Consider the following 26,618-nt stretch of genomic DNA (forward strand, 5'->3'; position numbering starts at 1 on the left):
TTTTGTATTGATGGGTAGTTGAGGACCTCATAGAAGAACTGATGGTTGGAGACAACCTTGGTTTGAGGGATCATGAGCTAAATCAGTTTAAACAAAATGGAAGGAGAAACAACAATAGGTCTGCAACTAGGGCCCTTGATTTCAAATGGGAAAACTTTTAAAAATTAAGAGAATTATGGAAGTGGACTGGACTGGAGAACTCAAGGATCTGAATGTGGAGGAGGCTTGGAATTACTTTAAGTCAAGGTTGCAGAACCTATCGGAAGTCTGCATCCCAAGCAAGGAAAAAAAATTCATAGGGAGTGGTTGCAGAGCAAACTGGATAAGCAAGCATTTCAAACAGTTGATTAAGAGAAAGCAGAAAGCCTACAAGGAATGGAAGACGGGATAATTAGCAAGAAAGGCTACCCTTTTGAGATCAGAAAGTGTAACTGTCTGGCTGGTGGTTCTTGCCGACATGCTCTGGGTCCAACCCATAGTTCGGGTCGGGGGGGAATTTTCTCCCTGGGTTAAATTGGCAGAGACTTTGGGTGGATTTTTTTGTTTGTTTTTTTGGTTTATTTTTGCCTTCCTCTGCAGCATGGGTCACTTGCAGGTTTAAAGTAGAGTAAATGGATTTTCTGTAACTTTAAGTCTTTAAATCATGATTTGAGGACTTCCATAACTCAGCTAGAGGTTAGGGGTCTATTACAGGAGAGGGTGGGTGAGGTTCTATGCCTTCAGTCTGCAGGAGGTCAGACTAGATGATTACGATGGTCCTTTCTGTCCTTAAAGTCTGAGTCCTTGAGAGGCAATCCATCTGTCCTGAAAATTCACTCTGCTTAAGATTGTTGCCTTGGAATTGGATTTATTCATTGTTTTTCAAAAAAAACAGAAGTTTTTCTCACTAGAAGTGCAAATCTCAGTGCATCCTTAACTGCATGTCGGCCTACTGATGATTCCCTAATACTTTTAAAAAAAATATATAAAAACTAAAATTTGTTACAAGTCTTGTAAGACGCTATATCTAAAACTGAGAAAGAATCCAGAAAAAAGGGTTTAGGGAACATTGGGATTGAGGGAAATACCACAGTTGTGTTCCGTGAATATAACTAATTTCCTCTTTGGAGGGAAGTTGAATGGTCTTTCATAAAAACTGGAAAAACTATGACGTTTAGAAGGCAAGCTGAGAGCATAGGTCAGAATTTTCCAAAATGATTGGTAATTTTTGAGTAAAACATTCAAAGTGCCTCAATCACTTTCAGCTGAATTTCAGTGAAGTATAAGTCACTTTTGAAAATAGGGCTGGGGCTCATAAGTTAATGAGGCATTTTGGGAAAATTGTACCCATTGGTACCTCAAAAATTGGAAGCTTAACTTGATTCCTGTTAGAGACCTGAATTTCAGAAAGTGCCAAAGTACCCTAGATTAGAGACTGTTAAAATAATACAACGGGACACTCTAACTTCAGACTTAATATAACAAAATATAACACAGCTAGATGGACAGGAGTTAGAGCAATAAGATAACCTGGCAAAAGCTAGTGGGAAGTATGCTTTTTTTTTTAATGATGTGTGTGTGTATATAGACTCAGTATTTCATGTCACTGCAATAGAAAGTCAAAGGGATTTGAATGAGGAGAGACTGGTGGCCTGATATCTTGCCTCAGGAAAGGCATTCCACATATAAGGGCAGCTTGAAAGAAAATGGGATATTTGAAGTGGATTAATGGGATATCAAGACTGATATCACTAAGATGGTTTGGCCGGAAGGCCATTAGAGATCAATTTTTGGAGAAATGGATGTCCCTTGCCTATTAGGGGCTTGGCTACACTGGAGAGTTGCAGCGCTGGTGGTGGCTTTACAGCGCTGCAACTCACTGGCTACAGCGCTGGCTGTACTTCACCTCTGCCTGGGGAATAACGACTGCAGCGCTGGTGCTGCAGCTCTGGAGTGCCAGTGTAAACAGTGATTAATCTTACTGTGCTGTAACTGACCTCCGGAATTTTCCCATAATGCTTTTAACTAAAGAACTCTTTGTTTTGTTATGATGCCTCTCTTTGTTTTGTTGTGAACTCGGGGCTCCCGGAGCTGCTTATCTAAAAAACAAACACAGCTACTGTTTGCTGTGAATGAGGCAGGCAGGGGGATGAATGTCCATAGCTAGTGTTTGCTTGAGGAGAGAAACAGCATGGCGGGGTTGGGGGAGGAGGGGAAGGGAGTCTGTCGGAGCAGCTGCTTATCTGGTCTGAAGGCTAATTACATTTAAGAGTGAATGAGGGGTCGGGGAAGTGGTCGGAATTTGCAAGGCAGGGAGCTGACAGTGTCGGCTCCAAAAATCCACACTCTCTCTCTCTCTCTCCCCCACGCTCCCTGTCACAGTCCACCCCACCCCCCTCTTTTGAAAAGCACATTGCAGCCACTTGAACGCTGGGATAGCTGCCCATAATGCACCACTCCCAACACTGCAGCAAATGCTGCAAATGTGGCTACACTGCAGCACTGGTAGCTGTCAGTGTGGCCACACTGCAGCGCTTTCCCTACACAGCTGTACGAAGACAGCTTTAACTCCCAGCGCTGCACAGCTGCAAGTGTAGCCACGCCCTCAGTCTTAATCACATTTATAGTAGAGACATTGAACCTGGATCCTTCTAATATACATGGACAAATACTCTCTCACACCTGATGTTGCCGGAGGAGGGGAGAGAGAAGAGGGAATGAAGATGCAAGTGTAGCTGTGATAGCCGTAAAAGAAACAATCTTGCTTTAAAAATATTTCATAAAGTCACTTACTTACATCATCCATTTAACTATTGAAGTCTCTTTGTGTTCCCACTTTTTCTTGTGTATTGCATTTGAGTCCAGTAATTTAACTACAGTGGTAACATCAGGCATATGAGCAATGAAATAAGGTTGGATGGTAGATCAAGTTTCAGAGTTCCTTTTGAACTTTCCTTAAACATTTTAAACAATTGGATAGACCAGAATTTCTTCGTCACCTTTTTCCTCCTCAGAAAAAGGCACTCACTTTGATGAGATTCTAGCTCTTGTATCATAAACTTTGTAATCTACAAACCACAGCCAGGAAATTGCACACGGCCTGCTTAAGCAAATACTGTAGCTGGCAACTTGAAAAAAGTGAACTCAATTCAGTTGGAAATTGCAATACAAGGTACTGAACGTTTGCCACGTGTTTATATATCCATTATGATGCAGTCGTACAGTTTATTCCATTAATAAATATTTAGTTTCAGAGATTTTAAGACTTTTGTATTTTTAATTTCATTGGTGGTAACTTATATAGCATGCTACAATTCTATCTCAAAAATCTGAATTTCTATCTAAGTGTTAGCAACAAAGAATCCTGTGGCACCTTATAGACTAACAGGCGTTCTGCAGCAGCTTTTTTACGTGGGTGAATGCTTCTTCTTCTCAGATGGTGTGGTATTCACAGCTCATCATGCAGCAGAGTCCTGTTAGTCTATAGGTGCCACAGGATTTTTTGATCCAGACAGACATCCAGACTACCCCTCTGATACTATCTAAGTGTTGGTTTCTAATCTAATATATGGCAGTGAACATGATTGGCTTGAGATGATTAAACAGACACTTTGGGACAGAATGATTTCTTGAGGTTATGTACAAGTATATGAATCTTCTTGAAATAAGAGGGTGAGGGGAAAGATGCTAAGGTGAAGAAAACATTGATATACCAAGGCTGGCTCTGCCCAGTGTGGAAGGATGTGACAATGATGGTTCATTTCCCTGTTCTGTAATGCCAAGGGGATTGTTATGAGCTGGTGTTGCAGCACAGATGCTGGCTCACTCTCTCTCTCTCCCTGAAATTGAGAGACTGAGGCAAGCAGATTGGATTAAAAAAAGATCAGTGATTTAAAAATAAATCTTTTCTTAATAGCATCTTTTATTAAAATACAATATTTTTTCTTTTAAAACTATTTTCAATTAAATTTGAAATCATAACTCACATTAAGAGCTAAACGTACTATAATCTATCAAAAATAGTTTAAATTAAATTTTAAAAAAAATCAGGCAATACATATTTGCTGCCAAAGTTTTAAAAGACAGACCAGTAAACTGGTGGAAGTCACTAGCTAAGCATGTGGAACCAGTGTTTGTTGATGCACTAGACCAGTCTTTGATAGCAATAGCCTCTTCTGCAGGCGCAGAGAATATTTTCTTTGTTCAGTTTCTTCAGTTAGTTGAATTCAGCGACTAGTTAATCAAAAGTTGAGAAACCAATTGGGAGCTAAAGAAGTAGGAAAGCTTATTTTTCTCTTCCACTGTATGAATATAAATGAGATTTAGAGGATGAGATCTATTAGTTCTAAAATCTTGAAGGACATGGTGACCAGAAACAGTCAGTTCAGTTCACTAACTATTGGTAATGCATCCTTTTTTTTTAATCAGATCAGTCAGTTTTAAATGTAAAACATGTTTTGAAAAACTCATTCTTCTTATGTATCATGCACATTTAAGGTAGTTTTATTTAACAAATAAACAATTTTAAAATGCTATTTTTATACATTTTTAATTGAATTCAAGTTTCCGTCCACAAATGACAAACCATGAATAGAAAATCAATCTAGTACATAAGAAATGTATCACTCACCAATTTCTGCCATAATAAATGGATCAATTAAGCACCTGAATAAATATATGTTAAATTATCTAATTGCTTAAATAAATGTGTATAGATAAAGTATATCCTCCTGGGTAGCAAAAAGAAGTACTAAATTATACCAACCATTGAAAATCTGCTTTTCTTTAGGAAAATAAAGTACAAAGGCAAAATGTGATTAAAATTGGTGATTTAAATCAATTTCATGTATGCTCATTTAACTCATAATTAAATTGCTTTGATTTAAATCAATCCACCCAGGAAGCAGGGGTGGTAGAGATGCTGGTGTGTTCTTTCTCTGTGCCTAGATGATGCTTGTAAATCACTGTTGCACTGAGAAAGTTCTTCCCAGTGACCTGCAGGGAAGAAACACAGATACTCCTGAGACAAAGTGAATTCCCTTCCTGCACCTATAGGGATGGCAGAGAGATGCTAAGTTATGGAGAGGAGGGTGACGAGCAGGCACCAGTGCACCATAGTTCACTGGTTATTAAGTGTTTTAGGGCTCAGCCCAGCACTGATGGAATAGATGGAGTAGAGGTTCATCCCCAGTTTGTACCAGTGGGTGTTCTGATGCCAAATCTGGGTCTGTTCCTAGTGCTTCCTTCCTTGAATGACTGCTCCAAACATGATTTATAGGAACTTAAATTGGTGATTCAATTTCAATAGTTCAATATTTTTCTTGTCTTAAACTGAAGACTAAAGATACTAATAATAAATTGTTAATTTTTGGAAAGTGAGTAATTGTGACTTTTATTGTATATACCTTTACTGCTTAATACGTCTTTAATTTGTGCTCATTTCTCCAGAATGCAATTTGATTGAAGGAGAAGACCAGGTGGAGGTCAATGGGGAAGTTTTCCAAAAGCCGTTTGTAGAGAAGCCAGTGAGTGCCGAGGACCACAATGTATACATTTATTATCCAACATCTGCTGGCGGTGGAAGCCAGAGGCTTTTTCGAAAGGTGAGGAAATTGCCACACTTAAAACATTAAAAAAAAAAGTTTGTACTGAATTACTGTAATCTTGGCTCTATTATAGAGACTTAAAAAAAAACAACCAAACTCTGAAATATCTTTGGAGAATCAGATGCAAATCTACACAAGCCAGAATCAAAAGACCAAATTCTCTAGCAGAGGTATGGCCTTTGTACCACAGAAGTGGTGCAAAAAGGGTCTGTAATCTACCTGCAGACAATTTCCTTAACATAGCGGAGGTCTGCTAGGATATCTACACTGCAACCAGGGTCATCTTCTCTGCCCACCATCTTGTTGCACATATGAATGGATTCATTTTCAAGAATACAAGTTGCCTAATATACTGGTGTTTTAAACTAAAGTGATGAGAGAACATACACAAACTCCTCTTGAGGAGGTTGTTGAATTTTCACCTCCAATACTCAAACAGGTCAGAACGGAAGCTGTTATAGAGATCTGTTGACCTGAATCTGTTGACTAAAATTAAAACAAGGTTCTTTCTAGTGACAATGCATTCCTACTAACTATTAATTAATTAAAAAGTCATTGCAATTAGCAGTGAGGATGCATACTGAGGCTGGATGTAATGTAACTTTGTGTATAGCCTAAATGTAGTACTGTGTAATTTCAGAATCTGCGCCCTTAATCTGGTAGTGCTGCAGGATATTAGCACAGAGGTAGCATTGTACCATTTTATGGTATAGAAGTAGTCAGTCATTTGGGAAACTTTTGTTTAATATTTCCAACCTCTATTAAATAGATATGACTTCATAGTCAAGTCTCTAAATAGTTTAATGTATTTGTATCTATAAAGCCATCCTTTGTGGAATATGTTTAGTTATCCAAAACCAGGACAGGGAAGGAAATTGTGGAAGAAGAGACAGAAATCAGCTCTGTGTGTGTGTATATTTAAGGAAGTGAAAGGGTCTATCTTAAAGAGAGGCTTTAATAGAAAATATTTGTTTCAGATTGGCAGCAGAAGCAGTGTTTATTCCCCTGAAAGCAATGTGAGAAAAACGGGCTCCTACATTTATGAGGAGTTCATGCCTACAGATGGCACTGATGTAAAGGTATGAAACTGCACATTCTGATTTATATTTAGAACAGTCAAATACTCCCAAGAGCTTTGGCAGTTTTTGAGATGAAAATGTGTCTTGTAGGGTGGTAGGGCTCAGGCAGGCTCAATTATTACAAGACCCTTGTGGGGGTCTTGTAATAATTTCTGTTATCAGAAGGGGATCATGGTGCAATGAAGTTTGAGAATTATTAGTATTAGAAATTATTATTATTAGTAGACATTTGAGAAGTATTAGTATATTTACTAATAAACTATGACTAATTATAAATGCACACTGCTTTGAAGAAAATACACTAAAAGTACATTAATACATTATCTACTTTTTTAGTTCATTTGCTTTATATATTTAGTTTTTATTAATTTAGAATTAAAATAATTATAAAAGACTAGGCATCCTCGCATTATTATTAATAAAATAAAATCCCAGCAGCGTTAAAGTAATTATTTCAGCAGGAACTCAGCCAGTCACCTACAGAATTTCCTTCCCTTAATTGTGGGGGGAATAGATTCTGGAAAGTCACCAAATTCATGTTATTTTGGACCATGGGAGGGAGCAAGTTCCAGAATCTCTGAGCCCTTGCTGTGAATGCCCTACCAAGAACCCCCTCTTATAATGAGGGGGAGATCCTGCTTGGATACTTTGGCTGCCCACAACTGTGACAGTATGGCATGTGGAGAGGCAGTCTTTCGGGTAGGCCTACACCCAGGCTAGGTAGACCTTTATGGGTCATAACCAACCTCTTAAACTGCACCTGGAGACCAGTAGGAAGATGCTGCGGTGCAGTGCAGATCCCAGAGTACTGATGTTGTATACTCCCAGTTAGATGCCTTCCTTGATAAGCAAGCTGCTGCATTGTTCACCATTGGCACTCTTCAAATGTTTTTAAGGTGTAGCCCCATGTAGAACACATTGCAGTAGCTAATCTTGAGGTTATGAAAGCCTGAGTCAGAGCCTCCTAGCGAAACACAGATGATAAAAGGCGGCCTGTGTTGTAATGCAACCAAACAGAAGCTGGGGGTCTAAAATTAACCCTAAGCTGCAAACTCTCATAACTAATGGATGTATTCCAGCAATCACAAGGACTGATGTTACCTCCACCATCTCATCCAGTTGCTTCCCCAACTCTGCTCACCCTCATCCATTTCTTAATCTCAGTTAGACACTGGCTGAGCTACTGAATCACATCAGATGTGCTGGAGACATACAGTTGGGTGTACCTGAGAATTCTTTGGGAAGAGGAGCAATTGCCCACAACTACCTATTGACATCTTGGAGAGAAAAGAACGAAGCTGTTGAAGACAGAGTAGTCCTGACAAGTAACACCTCCCTATGATCGGTGGTATCACAGGCAGCTGATAGAAGTAGTAGTACCTGTATTGACAAATGATCTTCATCCAGGAGGAGATTATTGAGCACTTTAGTCTGTGCCAAAGCCACGCTTGTATGTAGTGTGACAAGGGCCTAGGAGGTCAAAGACCTCTAGATACAGTGACAATTGTCTCACTACAACCTTCTTCTGGGAAAGATGTGATACTGGTCAATAATCAGTTAGATTGTTAGTGTCAAGTGATGACTTCTTGAGTAAATGCCACACTGCAGCTTCCTTTAAAGTAATAGGCAGCCTGCCAGCTCTGCGGCATTAACAGACTCCAAAAGTAAAAGACCCAGTACTTTCCCATTGGCCTTATCGCCCAGGAAGGACATATATCCAAAATACAGGTTCAGGTATGAAGTTCTCTAAGTACCTCAGCAATTATTAGTGGCTGAAATTCTAGAAGAGAAGACGAGGCCCTTGTTCTCTCAAGACCAAACTCTGCCACCACAGAAGCGTCCCTAATTTGATCAGTTTTGTCTGCAAAAAAATCAAGCAATTTCCTCACAACAGGAGGTATGTGGACTAGCTCCCAAACTGAGATAGTTCAGTAAAACCAGACATTTTACCACTCCAAAAATTATTTTTATATATATATATATATATATATCTGCTGTCTGAGACTTCGCAGGTCCTATGGTGGAGGAAGAGAACTTACTCTTTGCTTCCTGTACTGCCACAGCATATGAGTTTGATCAGTTGTAGCATAAATATTTTTTTTTAGCCTTGGCGCAGACCTCCACCACTACTGTTCTAGCCATCTTCCTGCTTTGTTTGTCACTGATAATCCATCAGGCTGGATGTCCTGTGAGAACAAAGTAAAGAGGGAGCCTAGAAGCCACCTCATCATTTGGTTAAGAGCACTGCCATCTAATTTGCAGTGAGTCTATATAACAGGATGCTATTAACAGCTTCAAACTGGGTTCTGCGGAAACCGGCAACCTGGTAACTTAGAACACACAAGGAACTGTGGTTAAGGGTGTGATTCAGTATAAGGGAACACTTACACCTGCTGGTGTGCTGTAGACTGAAGGTTGGCCTGTGGGTGGCCACACAGTAACTTGCTGTGTAGACAAGCCCTCGTAATGTTTTTGAACATGTGTATGCCACTACGTGATCTGAAGTTGACATAAACTCAGTGTAGCTAAGTTAATAACTTCTAATTTTTAAATAAAGGTGTACACAGTCGGTCCAGACTATGCACATGCTGAAGCTAGGAAGTCCCCAGCTTTGGATGGCAAGGTAGAACGAGACAGTGAAGGAAAAGAAGTGAGATATCCAGTCATCCTGAATGCAAGAGAGAAGTTGATTGCTTGGAAAGTGTGCCTTGCATTTAAGGTAAACAGACCACTTACTAGCTGATAAAATGTGTAGTACTAATTGTTTACTATGTGAAAATTCTGTTAATCAGTGCTCATAAACAGAGGTATTATTGTTAGAGATCTCCTGGGATGGAAAAAGAAATTGCACTCACATTTTTTTTTTTTTTAAATTCTGGTGGACTTCTACTGTTTTTAAATAATTAGTTTTTTAATATTCTTACTGCATACTGTCAGAGATCATAAAATGCGGAAAACCTATTCTACTGCAATGTCTTCATGAGTTAGTCTGCCTGTGCTGGAAAGAGGGCAAAGTACCACAAGAAATGAGATACCATCATCATCACTCTAAAAACAAAGGTGACAGGAGTGACTGAAACAACTATCGTGGCATTTCCCTTCTTAGTATTATGGGAAAAGCCTTTGCCCAAGTTGTCCTGAATAGACTTGCAGACCCTTGCAGACAAAATCTATCCTGAATCACAGTGCGGCTTCACAGCTGAAAGGTCTAGTATCGCTGAGATAACTACCAAAAAAAAACAACCCACTAACAAAAATGCCCTTTTACATAGTATGACAGGATCAGGCCAGATGGCTACAAGAGAGTGATAGAAGGCAGATATATTAGCCTCAGATTAAGCAGGTCCCTTTTCCCTGGGTAAGGTAACAGGGCGGTTCCAGAACAATCAGGAACTTGCTGGAACCAGTTAAGGCAGGCAGGCTAATTAGGACACGTGGAGCCAATTAAGAAGCTGCTAGAATCCATTAAGACAGGAAGGCCAATCAGGGCACCTGGTTTAAAAAGGACCTCACTGCAGTCAGTGAGGGGCGTGCAAGGAGCTGGGAGCAAGAGGCGCGCAAGAAGCTGAGAGTGAGTAGGCGTACTGCTGGAGGACTGAGAAGTAGAAGCGTTATCAGACATCAGGAGGAAGGTCCGGTGGTGAGGACAAAGAAGGTGTTGGGAGGAGGCCATGGGGAAGTAGCCCCAGGGAGTTGTAGCTGTCACACAGCTGTTACAGGAGACACTAAAGACAGCTGCAATCCACAGGACCCTGGGCTGGAACCCGGAGTAGAGGGCGGGCCCAGGTTCCCCCCATCCTCCCAATTCCCTATTTGATATAAGAGGAGTTGGTCTGGACTGTGGGTCCCACCAGAGGGGAAAGTCTCTCGCCTGTCCCCCAACCCATTAGGTGGGCCAGCAGAGACTGTGGGGATTGTTCTCCTCCTTTTCCCCATGCTGGCCAGTGATGAGTTTAGCCGAGTGAATGGCAGGTTTGTGCCACTAACAAAAGGAGCCAAACTGAGGACTGCCGAAAACCTCTGAGGCGAGCAAATCTACCAGAAAGCGCAGAACCCACCAAGGCAGAGGAGGAACTTTGTCACAACAGCCTTTGTCAATCTCACAAAGGCTTTTGACCTTGTCAGTAGAAGTAGACTATTTACGCTTCTAGAAAAGATTGGCTGTCCATCTCAAGCATGATTTGATCTTTCCATGAAAACACGTATGGCACAGTTCAATGCAACAGCTCAGTTTCTGAGGCTTTCCAGATGCATAGCGGAGTTAAGCAAGGTTGTGTACTTGCCCCAACTCTGTTTGGGATCTTCTTCTCCTTGCTACTGAAACAAGCTTTTGGTTCCTCAACCGAGGAAATCTACTTCACTCAAGATCTGATAGGAAGCTGTTCAGTCTTGCAAGACTCAGATCTAAAACCAAGACTTGGGACACCCTTATCTAACACTTCCTCTTTGCTGACGACGGAGCAGTGACATCCCACACACAAGCCCATCTCCAAAACCTTACGTATGGTTTTTCCAAAGTTCTTGGCAGGCTTGGGCTTACCATAAGCCTAAAAAGGATGAACATAATGTGCCAAGGAGTTGAGAAAGCACCCTCCATCAAGATCAACAAGTTCACATACCTGGGATCCACTATTGCAGTCAACCTTTCACTTGAAATGGAACTCAACATCCACATTGGAAAAGCCGCCACAATGTCTAGACTAAAGAAAGAGGGTATGGCAAAACAACAAACTGACAGAACACACAAAGATCTGTATGTATTGTGCATGTGTTATCAGCACACTTTTTTATGGGAGCGAGATGTTGACCTTATACTCTCGTCAGGAAAAGAGGCTCAACAGCTTTCATATCCGTTGCCTTCATCAAACCTTTGGCATCTCCTGGGAGGACAGAGTCACCAGCACTGAAGTGCTCAAGCAGGCCAGCATACACAGCATGCAAACACTCCTCAACCAGAGATGCCTCTGCTGGCTTGGGCATGTGTGCCGAATGAATGATGGGCGCATCCCAAAGGACGTAGTCTACAGCGAACTGGCATCTGGAAAAAGACCCAGAGGACACCCAAAATTGTGTTTTCAAGGATGTGTGCAAGTGAGACCGCAAAGAAATGGACATGGATGTGGACAACTGGGAAGATCACACTCAAGACCGCAGCCTTTGGAAACAAGAGCTAAACAAAGGTCTCCTGAATTATGAGGGGAAGCAGTCCAGCTTAGCAGAGGAGAAAAGAGCTTGCAGAAGGCAGAGCCCCAAAGGTCAAAACATCACCTTTAAATGTGACAGATGCAGCAGAGATTCTCTCTCAAATGGGTCTCATCAGCCACAGCCACGGCTGCCATAAAACCAACTGAGTACATTTTTTACCTTTCAGAGGTGGATTCCCATGGTCTCTTGAGACTGAAAGATGCCTACTATTGCCATTTGTGGACAAATAGAGAGAGCTGAATTCAGAAAACTCATACATAAAATATACAACTATAGATTATTACGACACGCACATTTTTCTCTCCTGTTTTGCATATGTGCATGCTAGCTTACATTCACTCAGTTTAATTTGTAAAGGTTGATTTTTTTTGTATTAAACAAATCCATTTGCATTCAGCTTGCATAATCTTAAATATATGCTTTGTTGGTAACAATGGGCCTTTAGTGATGCAGTTGCAGTTAATCACATAGGTGTGACTCCTAACTGGTGCCAGCACTGGTCCCAGTGCTAGAATATATTAAGCTGTAAAGTCTTCAGTGATGTCAGAACCAAGAGTCCCAAATAAAGTGTATAGTTTTTGTATTTGAAAACTAATTTGAAATAATCTGGATAAGGAGCAAAATGTCTTTACTAATAACTATTTAAGGCTTACATCTACACTGAGCAAGGGTGTGAGTCCCCTCCTCATGTACGCATACTCACGATAGCGCTCAGTAAGTTAGCACAAGTATAACAACAGTGTAGCTGTGATAGCACTAGTGGTGACAGCAGAGGCACAGCTGAGCCATGTTCAGTACATTCCCACCAATTTCAGGTGTGTGGTTCTACTCTCACGCTATCTTTGGGATAGGAACTGTCTTTTGTTCTGTGTTTGTAAAGAACCTAGCACAGTGGTTCCTGGTCCATGACTAGGGCTCCTAGGTGCTATAGTAATACAAATAATAATATTCTGAAAAGAGATGGTTAAAAATGGCATTACTGCATCAATTTTATAAATAGCATATTTTTTGGTAATTCTGAGAGATAAGATGTGTGTGTGTGTGTGTGTGTGTATCTCTCTCCTTATCTCTTACCACTACCAGAAAAGAGGATTCTGCAGTCCAAATTCTATGGACAGTGGGAGTTCTGACGATAATGTGGATGCACAAGTGTAACGGAAAGCAGAATTTGGCCTGCAGAATTCATATTGCTACTGATGTGTGAGAAGTTAAGAACTCAGGTTGGGATGTAAGGCAATTAATTAGGAAAACGTGTATAAACTGAACAAATTTAATATGGAGTCACTGAAGAACAATAAATATAGAACCCACAATGCCATTTTTGTGTTGCCTTTTCAGATCAGAACCATACTTAACATGCAGGTCTGGAAACATGAGACCCTTGACTGAAATGGAAACTGTGCTTTTCACTATTTATTCTTAACAGCAAACAGTTTGTGGCTTTGACTTGTTGCGTGCTAATGGACAATCCTATGTCTGTGACGTCAATGGCTTCAGTTTTGTGAAGAATTCCATGAAATACTATGATGATTGTGCGAAGATACTTGGGTAAGAGTTCGTTAATTGATATTATATGATTGGTTTATATGTTCATGCAATCATTTCTTTGCTATGGAAGTTTTCATCCAGTTTCCAAAGTATTTCTGTCTTAAACATTTTTTTTGAGAGCTCCTTTTACTCCAGGATTGAAACAAGTTCACGGAATCTTCTGGATAGTTTTTTCTTTAAAGCAGGAAAAGCCTTTGCTTTTAAAGCGAGCACATAACTAGAAATAAAAAATAAATGTATAAAAGTTAATTTTTTTTATTTTCATGTGCATTCCCTTATGCCTTAGAAAAGTGACAATTGCAGAATTCAAAATCAGTCTGAGAACATCTTTGTTAGACAGAAAAAAAGAAATATGCTTACTTGTTATATTTGCTTAACGGATTAACTAACCCAGATAAAGGGCTTGGCTACACTCGAAACTTCAAAGCGCTGCCGTGGGCGCGCTGTGGCAGCGCTTTGAAGTGTGAGTGTGGTCGCACGCCAGCGCTGGGAGAGAGCTCTCCCAGCGCTGCACGTACTCCACCTTCCCGTGGGGATTAGCTTGCAGCTCTGGGAGCCACGCTCCCAGCGCTGCGGCACTGTTTACACTGGCGCTTTACAGCGCTGTATCTTGCAGCGCTCGGGGGGGTGTTTTTTTCACACCCCTGAGCGAGAAACTTGCAGCGCTGTAAAGCGCCAGTGTAGCCAAGGCCAAAAAGTGCAAGTTAAGGTGTGCTGTACAGAGGTTGGTTGAAAGCACAGCTTTGCACTGCCCTCGTCCGAGTGCGGCTTTGCTGAATGTGGCTGTTGCTGCCCACATTGTGTTGCGGCAGTCATCAGACTACTGTAATTCATATTGGCTACAACAGCCCAAAGGGCTGAAAATTTAGACCGGGATTGGTCTGATATAGAAGGATCCTGACTGTGCCTTCCCTTCCTTCAACCATGCCCCCTTTTCTCTCCTACCGTGCCACTGATTTGTCGCCCATAAACTAGGGTGATTCTGTGTTGGCCAGTTAAACTGTCTTTACAACAAGATTATACTAGTGGTGTAGTGCAAAAAGGCCATACTACACTGAATCACCTGAGCTGAAAGGAGGGATATAATTCTTGTTAGATAATAACATCAACTATAGTCTCGTTGCTTAGATTTAGTGGCAGGAAGTCTGAAGATTCAAGTGCACTTATCCAGTTTTATACAGTCAACTTAGTGTAGATTCCTACCATGGTGCAAAGAGCTTTCATCTACATTTTTTCTTTATATTAAAAATAGCATTGTTATAGCAGAGCTAAATCTACAGCAGACTTGCACTAAGTTTGGGAAGTCTAGGAATCATTCTTCATAGATTGAGTTAAGTATCTAAGATACATTACACCATCCTTTGAAGTTCTCCAGATTAAAACCTGTATGAACAGTGATATATTCAAATTGGTATATTTTAACATGTCACTTACTAGAGTAGATCACAGGAAGCTCTTAGAAGAACTACTTATACCTACATTTTACAGATAATGTTAGATTGTCTTCTTTGTAGCTATTGTGACCAGACTTCAATAGTTCAACATAATAGTATTTAAATATTTGAAAAATAAAAATACATCTGTAAGTGCTCAGTGTTTGTCTAATAAACAGTTGTTGACTAAAACAGAATATTCCATTTAAATAAATTAATATATACAGTATTTCAGCATTTTAATTTAGTTATAAATTTCTGGTTTTCCCCATTTAGAAATATCATAATGCGAGAACTTGCTCCACAATTTCAAATCCCATGGTCAATACCTTTGGAAGCTGAAGATATCCCTATTGTGCCAACCACATCTGGAACAATGTAAGAGAAAAGTATCTTTAGCTGAATTGTGCAAAGTCCTTACATAACCTTTGTGTGAATTTTCTCTTCTCCCAAGGTATATCAGCTTCAGCTAAGAACACTTGTTTTGTGTGATGAAAACAAGAAGTGAATTGTAATTGATGTTCCAGCAATCGAAGTTTTTTACCCTTAGTCAAGCTGAGTATAGAACAGCAGATTTTCAAGTGTAGTCTGTTCTAAATATAGCTTGCTTTATTGCTAATCAATATTCTAGTGTCAATTTAACACACTTTTTTCATAAACATGCTCTTTTACTAAATAAACCTCAAAATGGATTTGTTTAAAAAACTATTTAAAATAGATATTCTGTAGTTAAGTTTTAAAACCAGTATTTATAGTAAATTACATTCTTACATCATTTTCAGATAACTTTGTTCTTCATATCCTACAATAATTTCAATGCTTAGTCAAGTATGTTTTAGTTGACTAAATAATAATCTGTCTGACTCACACATTTAATAATATAAAAACCATGAGTGGTGTATAGAACTGGGAAATGTAACTTGACTTTTTTAAAATTTCAGGATGGAGTTGAGATGTGTTATAGCTGTAATACGTCATGGGGACCGTACACCAAAACAAAAAATGAAAATGGAAGTTAAACATCAGAAGTAAGTCTGAATTTGGGTAAAGACAGACCTTATTTACACGTGCAGTAGTGTGTAGGGTACGTGAGCTACCCGCTGCAGTGAGAGGCAGGCTGCATCCACATTCAGTGCCGTGTGTAGCTACACCTAGCAGTGAAAGGCTTCAATCAGGAAAGGCTCATTACTGGAGCCTTTCTTCCTGCTGCCTCCACCCTGCCAGAACCTTTTCCTATTCCTGGAGTCTTTCGTTCTAGTGGTGAAAAGCTCCAGCAGTAGGACACTGCACTGCTAGAAATAGTATTGTAGATGTGGGATGCATGGCATGGGCAAGTAGGGAGCCAAGTAGGGTATGTACCCTAGGGTTCAAGTATGTCGCGCATTCTACTAGCCTAAGCAGTGCCTCACCATTTGCACTGCTATTTATCCCTATACTAGCTGGGCATGCAGAGTTTGTATGTTACGCACTGCCGTAAGTGTAGACATAGCTTAAGTTTGGTATTTAGGGCAAAATTCTTGCCTTGGATATGCGAGTTCGACTCAGTGAAATCAGTGGGAATTGCACATGCATATGCACAAACTACATTTAAATCCTAATGCTTCTTCCTGCATAACATCTCTAAGGTGCATCCCTTCATCTCTATCTACATAGCTAATTCACTTGCCCAGGCCTCCGTCATTTCACATCTCCAGCGACTGTAACCTCCTTCTCTCCAGCCTTGACAGTGCAGTTTGTCTAATGCTGCTGCAAAGATCATTTTCCTGGCTCATTGCTTTGACCGCATTTCCCCTTAATTTCTGCTCTTTTTCTACTGCATCAATTGCAAACTACTAGTCTCTGCTTTTTAAGGCCTTCATAAACTATTGCTTACTCAGTTGTTTCTTGATACCTTTTGTCTCTTGCCTTATACTTGAAGTGTAAGCATTTTGGGAGTTCAGGGGACCTTCTTTGTTATGCATTTGTACAGTACCTAACACAGTGGGACCTTAATCTATGATTAGGTGCTACAGTAATAAAAATATCATCATTTGAGGGCTAGATTCTGCGCTTAGATTTTAAGTGAAAGATTTGCTGTAAGTCTGCAGAGCCATATGTTTAGTATTTTATAGCTAATAATGTTGGGGTTTTTTGTTAAATTTTGAACAGATATGGCTGTTTACTCAGGATTCTTCATATCTTTTGTGTAGTAGCTGTATTTTTTCAGTCTTAGTAAGCTAACAGAAAAAGTTCTCTCATTTTGCAGTTGTGTTTAAGGCATGTGCTAATGAGATGAGACCCCATTGAACGGAGAGGTTCATATCAGAACAAACTTTCTCATTATTTTGCAGTGTTCAAATTGGGGATTGATGAGGGAGGTTAGTTCCAGCTCTTCATTTTGTTTTAATCGAAAATCTTCCTGTTGCCTTAAAGTGTATTAGATATCCTATTTATTAGATATCCTTTTAATCTGTATGTTTTCTCCTAAAGATTTTTTGATCTCTTTGAAAAATGTGATGGATATAAGTCAGGAAAACTAAAACTGAAGAAACCAAAACAGTTACAGGCAAGTCTATCTTGATTGTCTTTTTCTTGGCTCTATAATTGATGAGTAATAGAATTTCTTGTTATATATAGTGGTTTTGCTTTTGTTTTTTTAGGAGGTGCTTGATATAGCAAGACAGCTCTTACTAGAACTTGGGCAAAACAATGACTCTGAAATTGAAGAAAGCAAAGCAAAACTTGAGCAGCTGAAGACTGTTTTGGAGATGTAAGGATCTAATTTTTAATCCTCACATCGGAACTGGCATAACTGTTATATTGATCTCAATAGCTTTCAAAACTAATTCCCTTACGTTAATTTATCAACTGACAATATAATGTATAACAATACTAATCTGAATTTTTGAATATATTAAGAGGAAGGATGGTTTTGTGATTAAGACATTGCACTGGTAGTGAGGAGGTCTGGTTTTACTTCCTATGTGACCTTGTACGAATCACTTAATCTAACCTGTTCCTCGTCTGTATGGTGGGGAAAATACTTCCTTTGCCTTATCCTGTTATCCATGTTGTATATACTCGATCATAAACCTGTTCGTTTATAAGCTGACCCCCCACACCCCCAAAATGGATAAGTAAAGATGGAAAATTTTTATAACCCGTTCATAAGCCGACCCTATAATTCAGAGGTCAGCAAACTTTGGCTCCCGGGCCATCAGGATAAGCCGCTGGTGGTCTGAGATGGTTTGTTTACCTCGAGCATTCGCAGGCACGGAGGTAAACCTAAGTAAACAAAGTGTCCTGGAACGCCAGCTGGTTACCCTGATGGGCCCAGTACAGCAACTGGTGGGGAAATTTTTTGGGGGGGAGAAGTTGGGAGTCAGGGGAGTAACCCCTGTGACCACCTCCCTCATGACCCTACCCCTAGCCTGGGACCCCCACACACTCCCCATCCCATCTCTTCCCACCTTATCTGGGGAGGGCCAGGGGAGGATGTCTCTTACCTGGTAGGAGCTGCTCCGGCAGGCTGGGTGGCGCGGCCTCAGCCTGCTCCGGTGGGTCAGACCAGGCCTGCTCTGTGGGGAGGGGCTGAGTGGCACAGCTGCAGCCTGCCAGTCCCAGAGCTGCAGCTGCTTCGGAGGCTGGGGGGGAGAGCAGCGTGTCCAGAAGTGGAGAGACTCTGGCCCCGCCTCTTCCCTTCTGTATCTGCTGTCTGTGCTGCCTCTCCTTGCTCCCTCTGTTGGGGGCAGGGGCTGTCCCCTACCTCTCCCTCTCTATACCCATTCATAAGCTGACCCCCATCTCTGGTGCTTCCCTTTTTTACTAAAAAAAATTTGGCTTATGAACGAGTATATACGGTATAATCTTTTGGGGGCAGTGGCTGACTCTGGCTATGTGTTTGTACAGTGTCTTACACAATAGAGTTCTAACCTCAGTTGGCATGTGTAGGCACTACTCTAATACAAATCGTAATTTGTGGTGTGTATACTCCCTGTATTACAGAGAGTTCAAAAAAAGAGTTGTTGCAACTGAATGAAAGATCTTGTTCTCAGTAACCCACACATAGTATGAAAACTCATTTTAAACTTTAAATAATTTTTAGTATCTCATTATGTATTTAAGGTATGGCAGTGTCTAACTAACACTTAGTGCTGAAATTGATATTAAATATTAACTAGATAGTAATAATTGTTTCTAGACAGTTAACTTGCCCTATAATATATTGTGATAAAAGCTTGTTACACTTGGAAGTGTTATGAATCCCATTTTGGGGCTTCATTGGATAACAGATAGTGGCTATCAGTATGTGACAGATCAGATCTGGATACTGATAGCTATAAGGATGTATGGCGCCAAAGTGGAATAAATTAATCATGCAGCTGGAGAGTGTGGATGGATGGGAGTGTTTATTTCTGGTCAGAGAGACATGAAGTTTCTTGGGCAATGTGATGAAAAGAAGCAATGGACAGTACTTAATATAGCAACTGCTATATGGTGATGACCATTAAGTATTCATTCAATATTTTTTTTAATTTGACAAATCAGCAAAAATGGGCAGGTTAGTAAGATTCAAGGAATTATTATGTCCCTAATTGATAGAGGGGTATGATAGTATTGAATATATATTGGAAAATCTGTCAGTTTATTTTCCATTTCACTTTAGGTATGGGCATTTTTCTGGCATAAATCGCAAAGTCCAGTTAACCTATCTCCCTCATGGCTGTCAGAAAACTTCTAGTGAAGAAGAAGGTATAGTATAACCAATACATACTCACTTACATAGTATGTAGAACTTAACATAACTAGGGGGTTAATTGTTAATATGGTGTTAAATAAAACAAGGACTTGTACTCTGGCCAAGTATTCAGCAACCTTTTGTTTTGTGATGAGATACTGTGATTAGCAATCTCTAAGCTGCTGAGTTTCTATTAGTAAGGTTAAGATATACTTTGCATTTTAATATTGTTTCCTAGATAACAAAAATATGGAGGAAAGAAATTTTGTAAACTGTTCACCAAAAATGATGTCATCTAGAAAAAAATTAGGTTTTCCATACATCTCCTAGTATTCTTATTCCTTTCATACAGAAAAGGCTAAAACATACAATAATGCCTAAGTATTTAAAATCCAATACCTGTGACTTTCCTGACTGCTGATTAGTTTTGTGCTTACTTTCACTTTGTTTTCACTGTAATACGAGTTTCAGTTGTTTTAAAAGTACCTAAACTATGGGTATCTTCAAAGTTAAGTATTAGCTTTCACTGAACTAGAGGGGTATTTCTCTATTAGAATAACAAGAGACTCAAACTTTGAAGTCATTTTCGTGAAGCACACAATCCTCAATGTATCACTTCCAGTATTATTTTAATATTAATTTAATGATAATTCTTTAATAGTCATTAAATAAACATTTGCATTTGTTGGTACACTATTTTAAGTGATCTGTCTGCATATAATTAGATAACAGAAGAGATGAACCATCCCTACTTCTGGTTCTGAAATGGGGAGGAGAACTGACCCCTGCAGGCAGGGTCCAGGCAGAGGAGCTAGGGAGAGCTTTCAGATGCATGTACCCAGGTGGACAAGGTAATCTTCTTGTGCTATATGGCATAAATTAGTCTTTTAAATATACATAAAAATAAAATACATGCACACATATACAAAGAGTCTCTGAAGAAGAATATCTGTTTGTTTGATAGGAGATTATGCTGGATTTCCTGGGTGTGGTTTGCTTAGATTACATAGTACTTATCGACATGATCTGAAAATCTATGCTTCTGATGAGGGACGAGTTCAGATGACTGCAGCAGCTTTTGCAAAGGTACTGTGTGAAATTGTATTTTCAACAAAGAAACCTGAAACTCTCAACAAGAATCTTGTCTGTGTTCTCTAGCAAGTTAAGGGAAATGCAGAGTTATATTGCAGCCTATGAAATAAAAAGAAAAGTTGAAATTTTTTTAAAGTTCATTTAGTGCTCATGAAAGGAGATCCAAATTGACATCTCTTGCATTTGAAGTCTTCCAAGCATCAGAAGACATACAGCATGGAAAGCTGCAGTAACAGTTTTTATTTATGTAGCCGCAGCAGTATGCATCATTCCTTTCCAATAGACCACTTTTGAGGGTAAAAAGGATATTTTAGTCTCCATGCCCGTTTAATTCTTTATCTAAAAGTTCCAACAAACTATGACAAATTGTGGGCATGATGGGTGAAATAGACATCTTTTAGGAACTGAACTGAGGCCACAAATTCACTTTACATAGCTGACAGCAAATGACACATAGAGGACTGGATTGCTTTTGTGCTTTGATACCACCAGAGATGTAAAATCAGTATAACCTGATTTCATTTTCTTTTTAATATAAGATATTACAATATAGAATAAACATTTTTACTACAGTAATATCCTTTTGTAAGATTGTTAGAGCAGAAACATCTTAACATTTAGTTGATCTCAAAATAATTACTAACTGGTGAGATATAGTGGCAAACTGGCAAAAGAAATGCTCTTAATCATTATGCTGTTCAATTATGCATATAGTGATTTTGTTGTGCTGTAAAAATTCTAGGGTGATCTTGTAAAATTAAAAAAAAACAAAACTGTTCCATAGCCCTGAACACTGTGAACTTTTAGACACAATCTGTGAAAAATGCAATCTTCAGAACTTCCATGTAGAATTATAAACTTTTTTTTAACCAAACTTTCACAATACTTTACCTATCTTCATATCAGACAAATTTCCCAGCCCTCTGATCACAGCCCAGAAGTTCTGTACCTACTTAAGTTTTCCACTCATTCCCCTTGTAGCAGAAGTTTGATAGCTTATTCCCATTGCCAAGAAGAGGTATATATCAGGTATCCTAAACTTATGTGAGAAAGCACATACAGTAAGCTGTTACATGAAGATTTCATTGACTGAGTAAACATTTGAGACACTGGCAAGTTATTTGAACAATATAATGTAGAGTTTATATTAACACCTGGGTTTAGAAATAGATGCATTACTACATTTTTATCTTTGTTCATTTCTGAATAACTGTATTATTCTTTCCAGGGATTACTGGCTTTAGAGGGAGAGCTCACTCCTATTCTTGTCCAGATGGTGAAAAGTGCTAATATGAATGGTCTGTTGGACAGTGACAGTGACTCTTTAAGCAGCTGCCAGCATCGTGTTAAAGCGAGGCTCCATGAAATACTCCAGAGGGATAGAGAATTTATGCCTGAAGACTATGAAAAGGTTAGGAGATGTTAGAGAAATTATTTCCAACATAAGTTTATTAAAGTTTACCACGACTCAGTTTTCACACAAGCATTCCTTTATTAGTCCAAAGTCCACTTGCTGTTGGTTATATCCAAAATACCAATACAAGCATATACATATTTTATATCCTAGCAACAATACAGCCAAATATTCACAACAGGATCTTGCTTGGGAGATACCTTCCATCATGGCATGACTCCAGAAAGGTGAGGGAAAGCTCTGACAAAGAAATCCCTAAAATCTTTGCTTTTTTATACACTGTAATAAACAAGTGATGTCATTGCTGGTTATAAGACCTTAGCTAAAGCCAGAAAGAGCCATTTTAGGTCTGTACCCTACGCTTTTGCATGGTGTAGACAAACTTAATGGTTGGGCCCCCTTTTCAAAGTTATCTTCTTTCCTTCTTTTGCCATATTTCTTCCCAACTTTAGGACTAAGCATTGCTTTGTAAACAAACCACATATAACCAATTATTTATTGCACCTGGTGTCCAGTTAATCAGACTAAAGAAAACATGGTTACCTCAACCCAAATCTGAAATAAAATAACACTGTGGTTTCAGTGGTCACTACAAATTTAAAAAGCGACAAGGAGTCCTGTGGCACCTTATAGACTACCAGAAGTATTGGAGCATAAGGCTTTCGTGGGTGAATATCCACTTCGTCAGACACGAAAGCTTATGCTCCAATACTTCTGCTAGTCTACAAGGTGCCACAGGACTCCTTGTCGCTTTTTACAGATCCAGCCTAACACAGCTACCCCTCTGATACAAATTTAACTCAAACAATGCTTCTTTTTCATAATTTAATTCTGTTTAGTCATATGCTTTGGGCCTATTGCTTTTGCTAATACCAAACTCAGTTTAAGACCAGAGTTCACTTGGGCTTATCTTCCTACAAGATAGTTACCAGGATTAGTTTTCTGTGAAGCAAAATAAATAAAATTGTCTTGATCCTAATATTTGGTTAAAAGTAATGAGTTTTTATTAGGGTTGTCAATTAATCGCAGTTAACTCTAGTGATTAATGCAAAACAAATTAACTAGGTTAAAAAATATAGTTGCAATTAATCACAGTCTTAGATGCACTGTTAAACAATACTACAATACCAATTTAAATTTATTATAACTATTTTGGATGTTTTTCTACATTTTCAAATATATTGATTTCAATAACACAGAATACAAAGTATACAGTGCTCACTTTGTATTATTATTTTTATTACAAATATTTGCACTGTAGAAAAAGATAAACAAAAGAAATAGTATTTCAGTTCACCTCATACAAGTCCACTCAGTCTTATTTCTCATTTAGCTAATGGCTAAGACAAACAAATTTGTTTACATGTATGGGAGATACTGCTGCCCGCTTCTTATTTACAGTGTCACCTGAAGTGAGAATAGGCATTTGTATGGCACTGTTGTAACCACAGTTGCTAAACATTCGTATGCCCCTTCATGCTTCGACTTGTAGGCTCTACAGTTTTACATTATTATGGTTTTGAGTGCAGTTAGGTATAAAAAAAAAAATCCTCATTTGTAAGTTGCACTTTCACAATACAGATTGCACTACAGTACTTATATGAGGTGAATTGAAAAATAGTATTTTTCTTGTTTTTTACAGTGCTAACAGTGTGATTAAAACTGCGATTAATCGTGACTATTTTTTTAATCTCATGATTCATTGCATTTTTTTCAATCGTTTCACAGACCTAGTTTTTATCCCATTGATTTTAGAAAACTATCTTGTACACTTGTTGCTAACGTCTTGTGTGAAGAAAGAGACTGGCAAATAGCAGTGGCTGTGTGGGAAGTTGATGGTCAGTCATCTAATACTTTGTCACATAGAGCTATATTAGTCCCACAACAGGAACAGATACACTTTTGGGTATGATTGTGAACACGTGTTTGGGGAACAAAACAGCAAACCTTCCTTATTGTTCCATAAGCAAGATTTCAACCTGTTCCACATTATACTGCCTTTGTGTGTAACCATTTGTACTCTGCGTCTTTAGTAGTAGTAATGACAGTGACAATGTGTGTTCAAAAAGCTACTATAGATCTGTTATAAAGGTATGCCATTACTGATTTTTTTTACCGAACACTATTCTGGTCCTGGGAATTCTAAAGTGCACTAAATCTAAGTCCTTACTTTCTAACCAGTGAAGAAAAAAGAAATGTTCCATTACTGTACTAAGACATTGTACTGTAATGCAGGTTACATCAGGTTGTACAAATGAAAAGGAAGTGATCACTCCTGGTTCTACACGCTAAGGATATTTCATCATGATTAGATAAGCATGTTTACCAATGGCTGTCGTCACAGTTGTCTAGAGAAACAAATGGAAACTTGCTAATATTCAGAACAATGTTGAATTCCGGGCTGCCATTAGAAAAGAGGAATAGAGATCAAAGCAGTGGGAGATAAGTCTACTCAGCGGTTCTCAAACTGTGGGTCGGGACCCCAAAGTGGGTTGCAACCCCTTTTTAATGGGGTCAATGGAGCTGTCATTAAACTTGCTGGGGCTCAGTGCTGACGCCAGAGTCCAACCTCTACCGCCCAGGGCAGAAATCCTCAAGCTTTGGCACCCACCAGGGCAGGGGAGCTCAGGCTTCGGTCTCCTTCCAGGAGTCTTGTAGTAATTTTTGTTGTCAGAAGGGGGTTGCCATGTAATGAAGTTTGAGAAATCATGGTCTACATATTTGTCACTACTGTGTATGTTAGCTGTGATCCGGGGTGCCTGGGGTAGCCCTCACTGAAAATGCCAACTTCAGGGCAAGCTTCAAAAAGGAGAGCAGATTCTCCCAAAACTGGTGGTTAAAACTGAAGTTAGACTCACCAACCAGTCACAAACTGTGGTTCTGATCCCCCACATTGGTTAGCAAGAAGCTGAAAAAAGAAATCACACAGCCCCCTTTATTGCATTCCTGTTCTCTGGCTCCCAATCAGCAGATAGGTCTCATACAGTAAGAGATTATTTGAAACTCTGCTCACTATACAAAATGTTCTTCTGACCCTAAGGGACCAGCCACATTACCAGATCGATATTAGTTTGGCTCTTACCCAAAATATTATGCTGCCAGTGTGCTTGCCAGCCCTCCAGGGTTGGCATGGAGTCTCCCAGAATTGGCATTGGTCTCCTGGTGACTATTGAAAGCAATCTGGGAGATTTTAATAGTATATTTTAAGAAAATGATATTGTCATGTTGGGGGGGGAAACATCTCCTGGAATAGCTTCAGACAGAGTTGGCAACGCTAACTGCCACCAATCCTTTAGTATCTAAAACTAAAGGTTTATTATAAAAGAAGAAAAGAACAAGAAGAGGGTTGTTGAATAGTCAAGCAATCAAATACATACATAAGACTTCAGAGTCCATATATTAGGCTTGTAGCAGTATTGGTGAGTTTGCTGGCTTGAAAGGCCCTCTGGAGCACATCCAAAGCGTGGATGGGTCATTCAGTCCTTTGTTCAAAGCTTCAGTTTGTAGAGAAGATGCTGCAGAGGTAAGAAAGAGGATTGAAGACAAAATGGAGATGTTGCCTCTGCCTTTTTAAATCCTTAGCAGGTGGCCTGCACTTCCTTTGTCCCAAACACAAGCTTTACAGCACATGCCATGGAAAAACCTTAGAGTTCTCTGTCCACAGGCATGCCCCTATATGTCTTGCTGACTTTCATAAGGTGTAGCTGTTGTCTTCTCTCAGTGGGTTAATTGTATAGCTGATTGCCTTGGATAGGCCATCAAGCAGGCTGGTTAGTGCTGATGCCAGTCTGTCTCGGGGTGTCACCCAGAAGCACAGCACAAGTTTGAAATACAGATATATCAACACATATTTGTAATTCATGATACAAAGATGATACAAACATGTTTAAATATTATGATTGACCACTCGCTTACCCTGCACTTAACCTTTCTAAAAAGTGAAGGTAAATCAACAGCCATTCAGCCACTCTCCAGTGTCTTATATAGCATTACTGGCTTACTTAATGGTGATCATGCTTGGCTCCTGATTGGTTCAGTTCTGGAGGATTGACTGTTGGTTCTTGCGAGTAACTTTTTTATGTTCTATTCTGAAAGAAATAAAATGTCTGTGCAGGAGCAGCCATGTATTGATTTTTTTAAAAAAATCAGTTATTGTTAGAATCCAAATGTACCTGCTCCCTCCAATTAAGTTTTGTTCTGTAAAGTTTCCTTTTATGATGTATTAGGAGCATTTAGCCACAGTATACTATTCTGATTTCTCTTGACAAAGCTTTTTAAAAAATCTTTGTTATAAAAACAAAATACAATAAATTATTAAATGTGCACAAAGTTGTGAACTTCCTCAAAATTCTCACTTTTCAGAATAAAATATTTAACATAAGTGGGGAAGTTTAATTCTATTCCTGACATCGCTATGGTATTCCATACAGAATAGTTTGCCCTCTAAGTATCTCATACAGCCTTAGCTTTTGACACTTGGGTTAAGCTTTCTGCTCTTGATTTATATCACAGTGTGTTAATTCTGACTTTAAGGAAGTTGTGGAC

The 26,618-nt window shown here is 39.3% G+C and overlaps 1 protein-coding gene across 16 annotated transcripts in view; it reads left to right on the plus strand.

Annotated features, from left to right (window-relative positions):
- Positions 1-26,618, plus strand: part of PPIP5K2 (diphosphoinositol pentakisphosphate kinase 2) — an 83,127-nt gene that overhangs the window by 26,171 nt on the left and 30,338 nt on the right. For all 16 annotated transcript variants that reach the window (XM_039545518.1, XM_039545527.1, XM_039545525.1 and 13 more), the window contains 12 exons: positions 5,428-5,582; positions 6,563-6,664; positions 9,222-9,383; positions 13,296-13,417; positions 15,127-15,228; positions 15,792-15,878; positions 17,320-17,395; positions 17,490-17,599; positions 19,496-19,581; positions 20,293-20,418; positions 20,532-20,653; positions 21,888-22,070. In XM_039545518.1, the coding sequence (XP_039401452.1) occupies positions 5,428-5,582; positions 6,563-6,664; positions 9,222-9,383; positions 13,296-13,417; positions 15,127-15,228; positions 15,792-15,878; positions 17,320-17,395; positions 17,490-17,599; positions 19,496-19,581; positions 20,293-20,418; positions 20,532-20,653; positions 21,888-22,070 (1,433 nt within the window). The remainder of the gene's footprint in view (positions 1-5,427; positions 5,583-6,562; positions 6,665-9,221; positions 9,384-13,295; positions 13,418-15,126; positions 15,229-15,791; positions 15,879-17,319; positions 17,396-17,489; positions 17,600-19,495; positions 19,582-20,292; positions 20,419-20,531; positions 20,654-21,887; positions 22,071-26,618) is intronic.

The sequence above is a fragment of the Mauremys reevesii genome, linkage group 6, assembly GCF_016161935.1.
Source record: "Mauremys reevesii isolate NIE-2019 linkage group 6, ASM1616193v1, whole genome shotgun sequence".
Taxonomy (NCBI): Eukaryota; Metazoa; Chordata; order Testudines; family Geoemydidae; genus Mauremys; species Mauremys reevesii.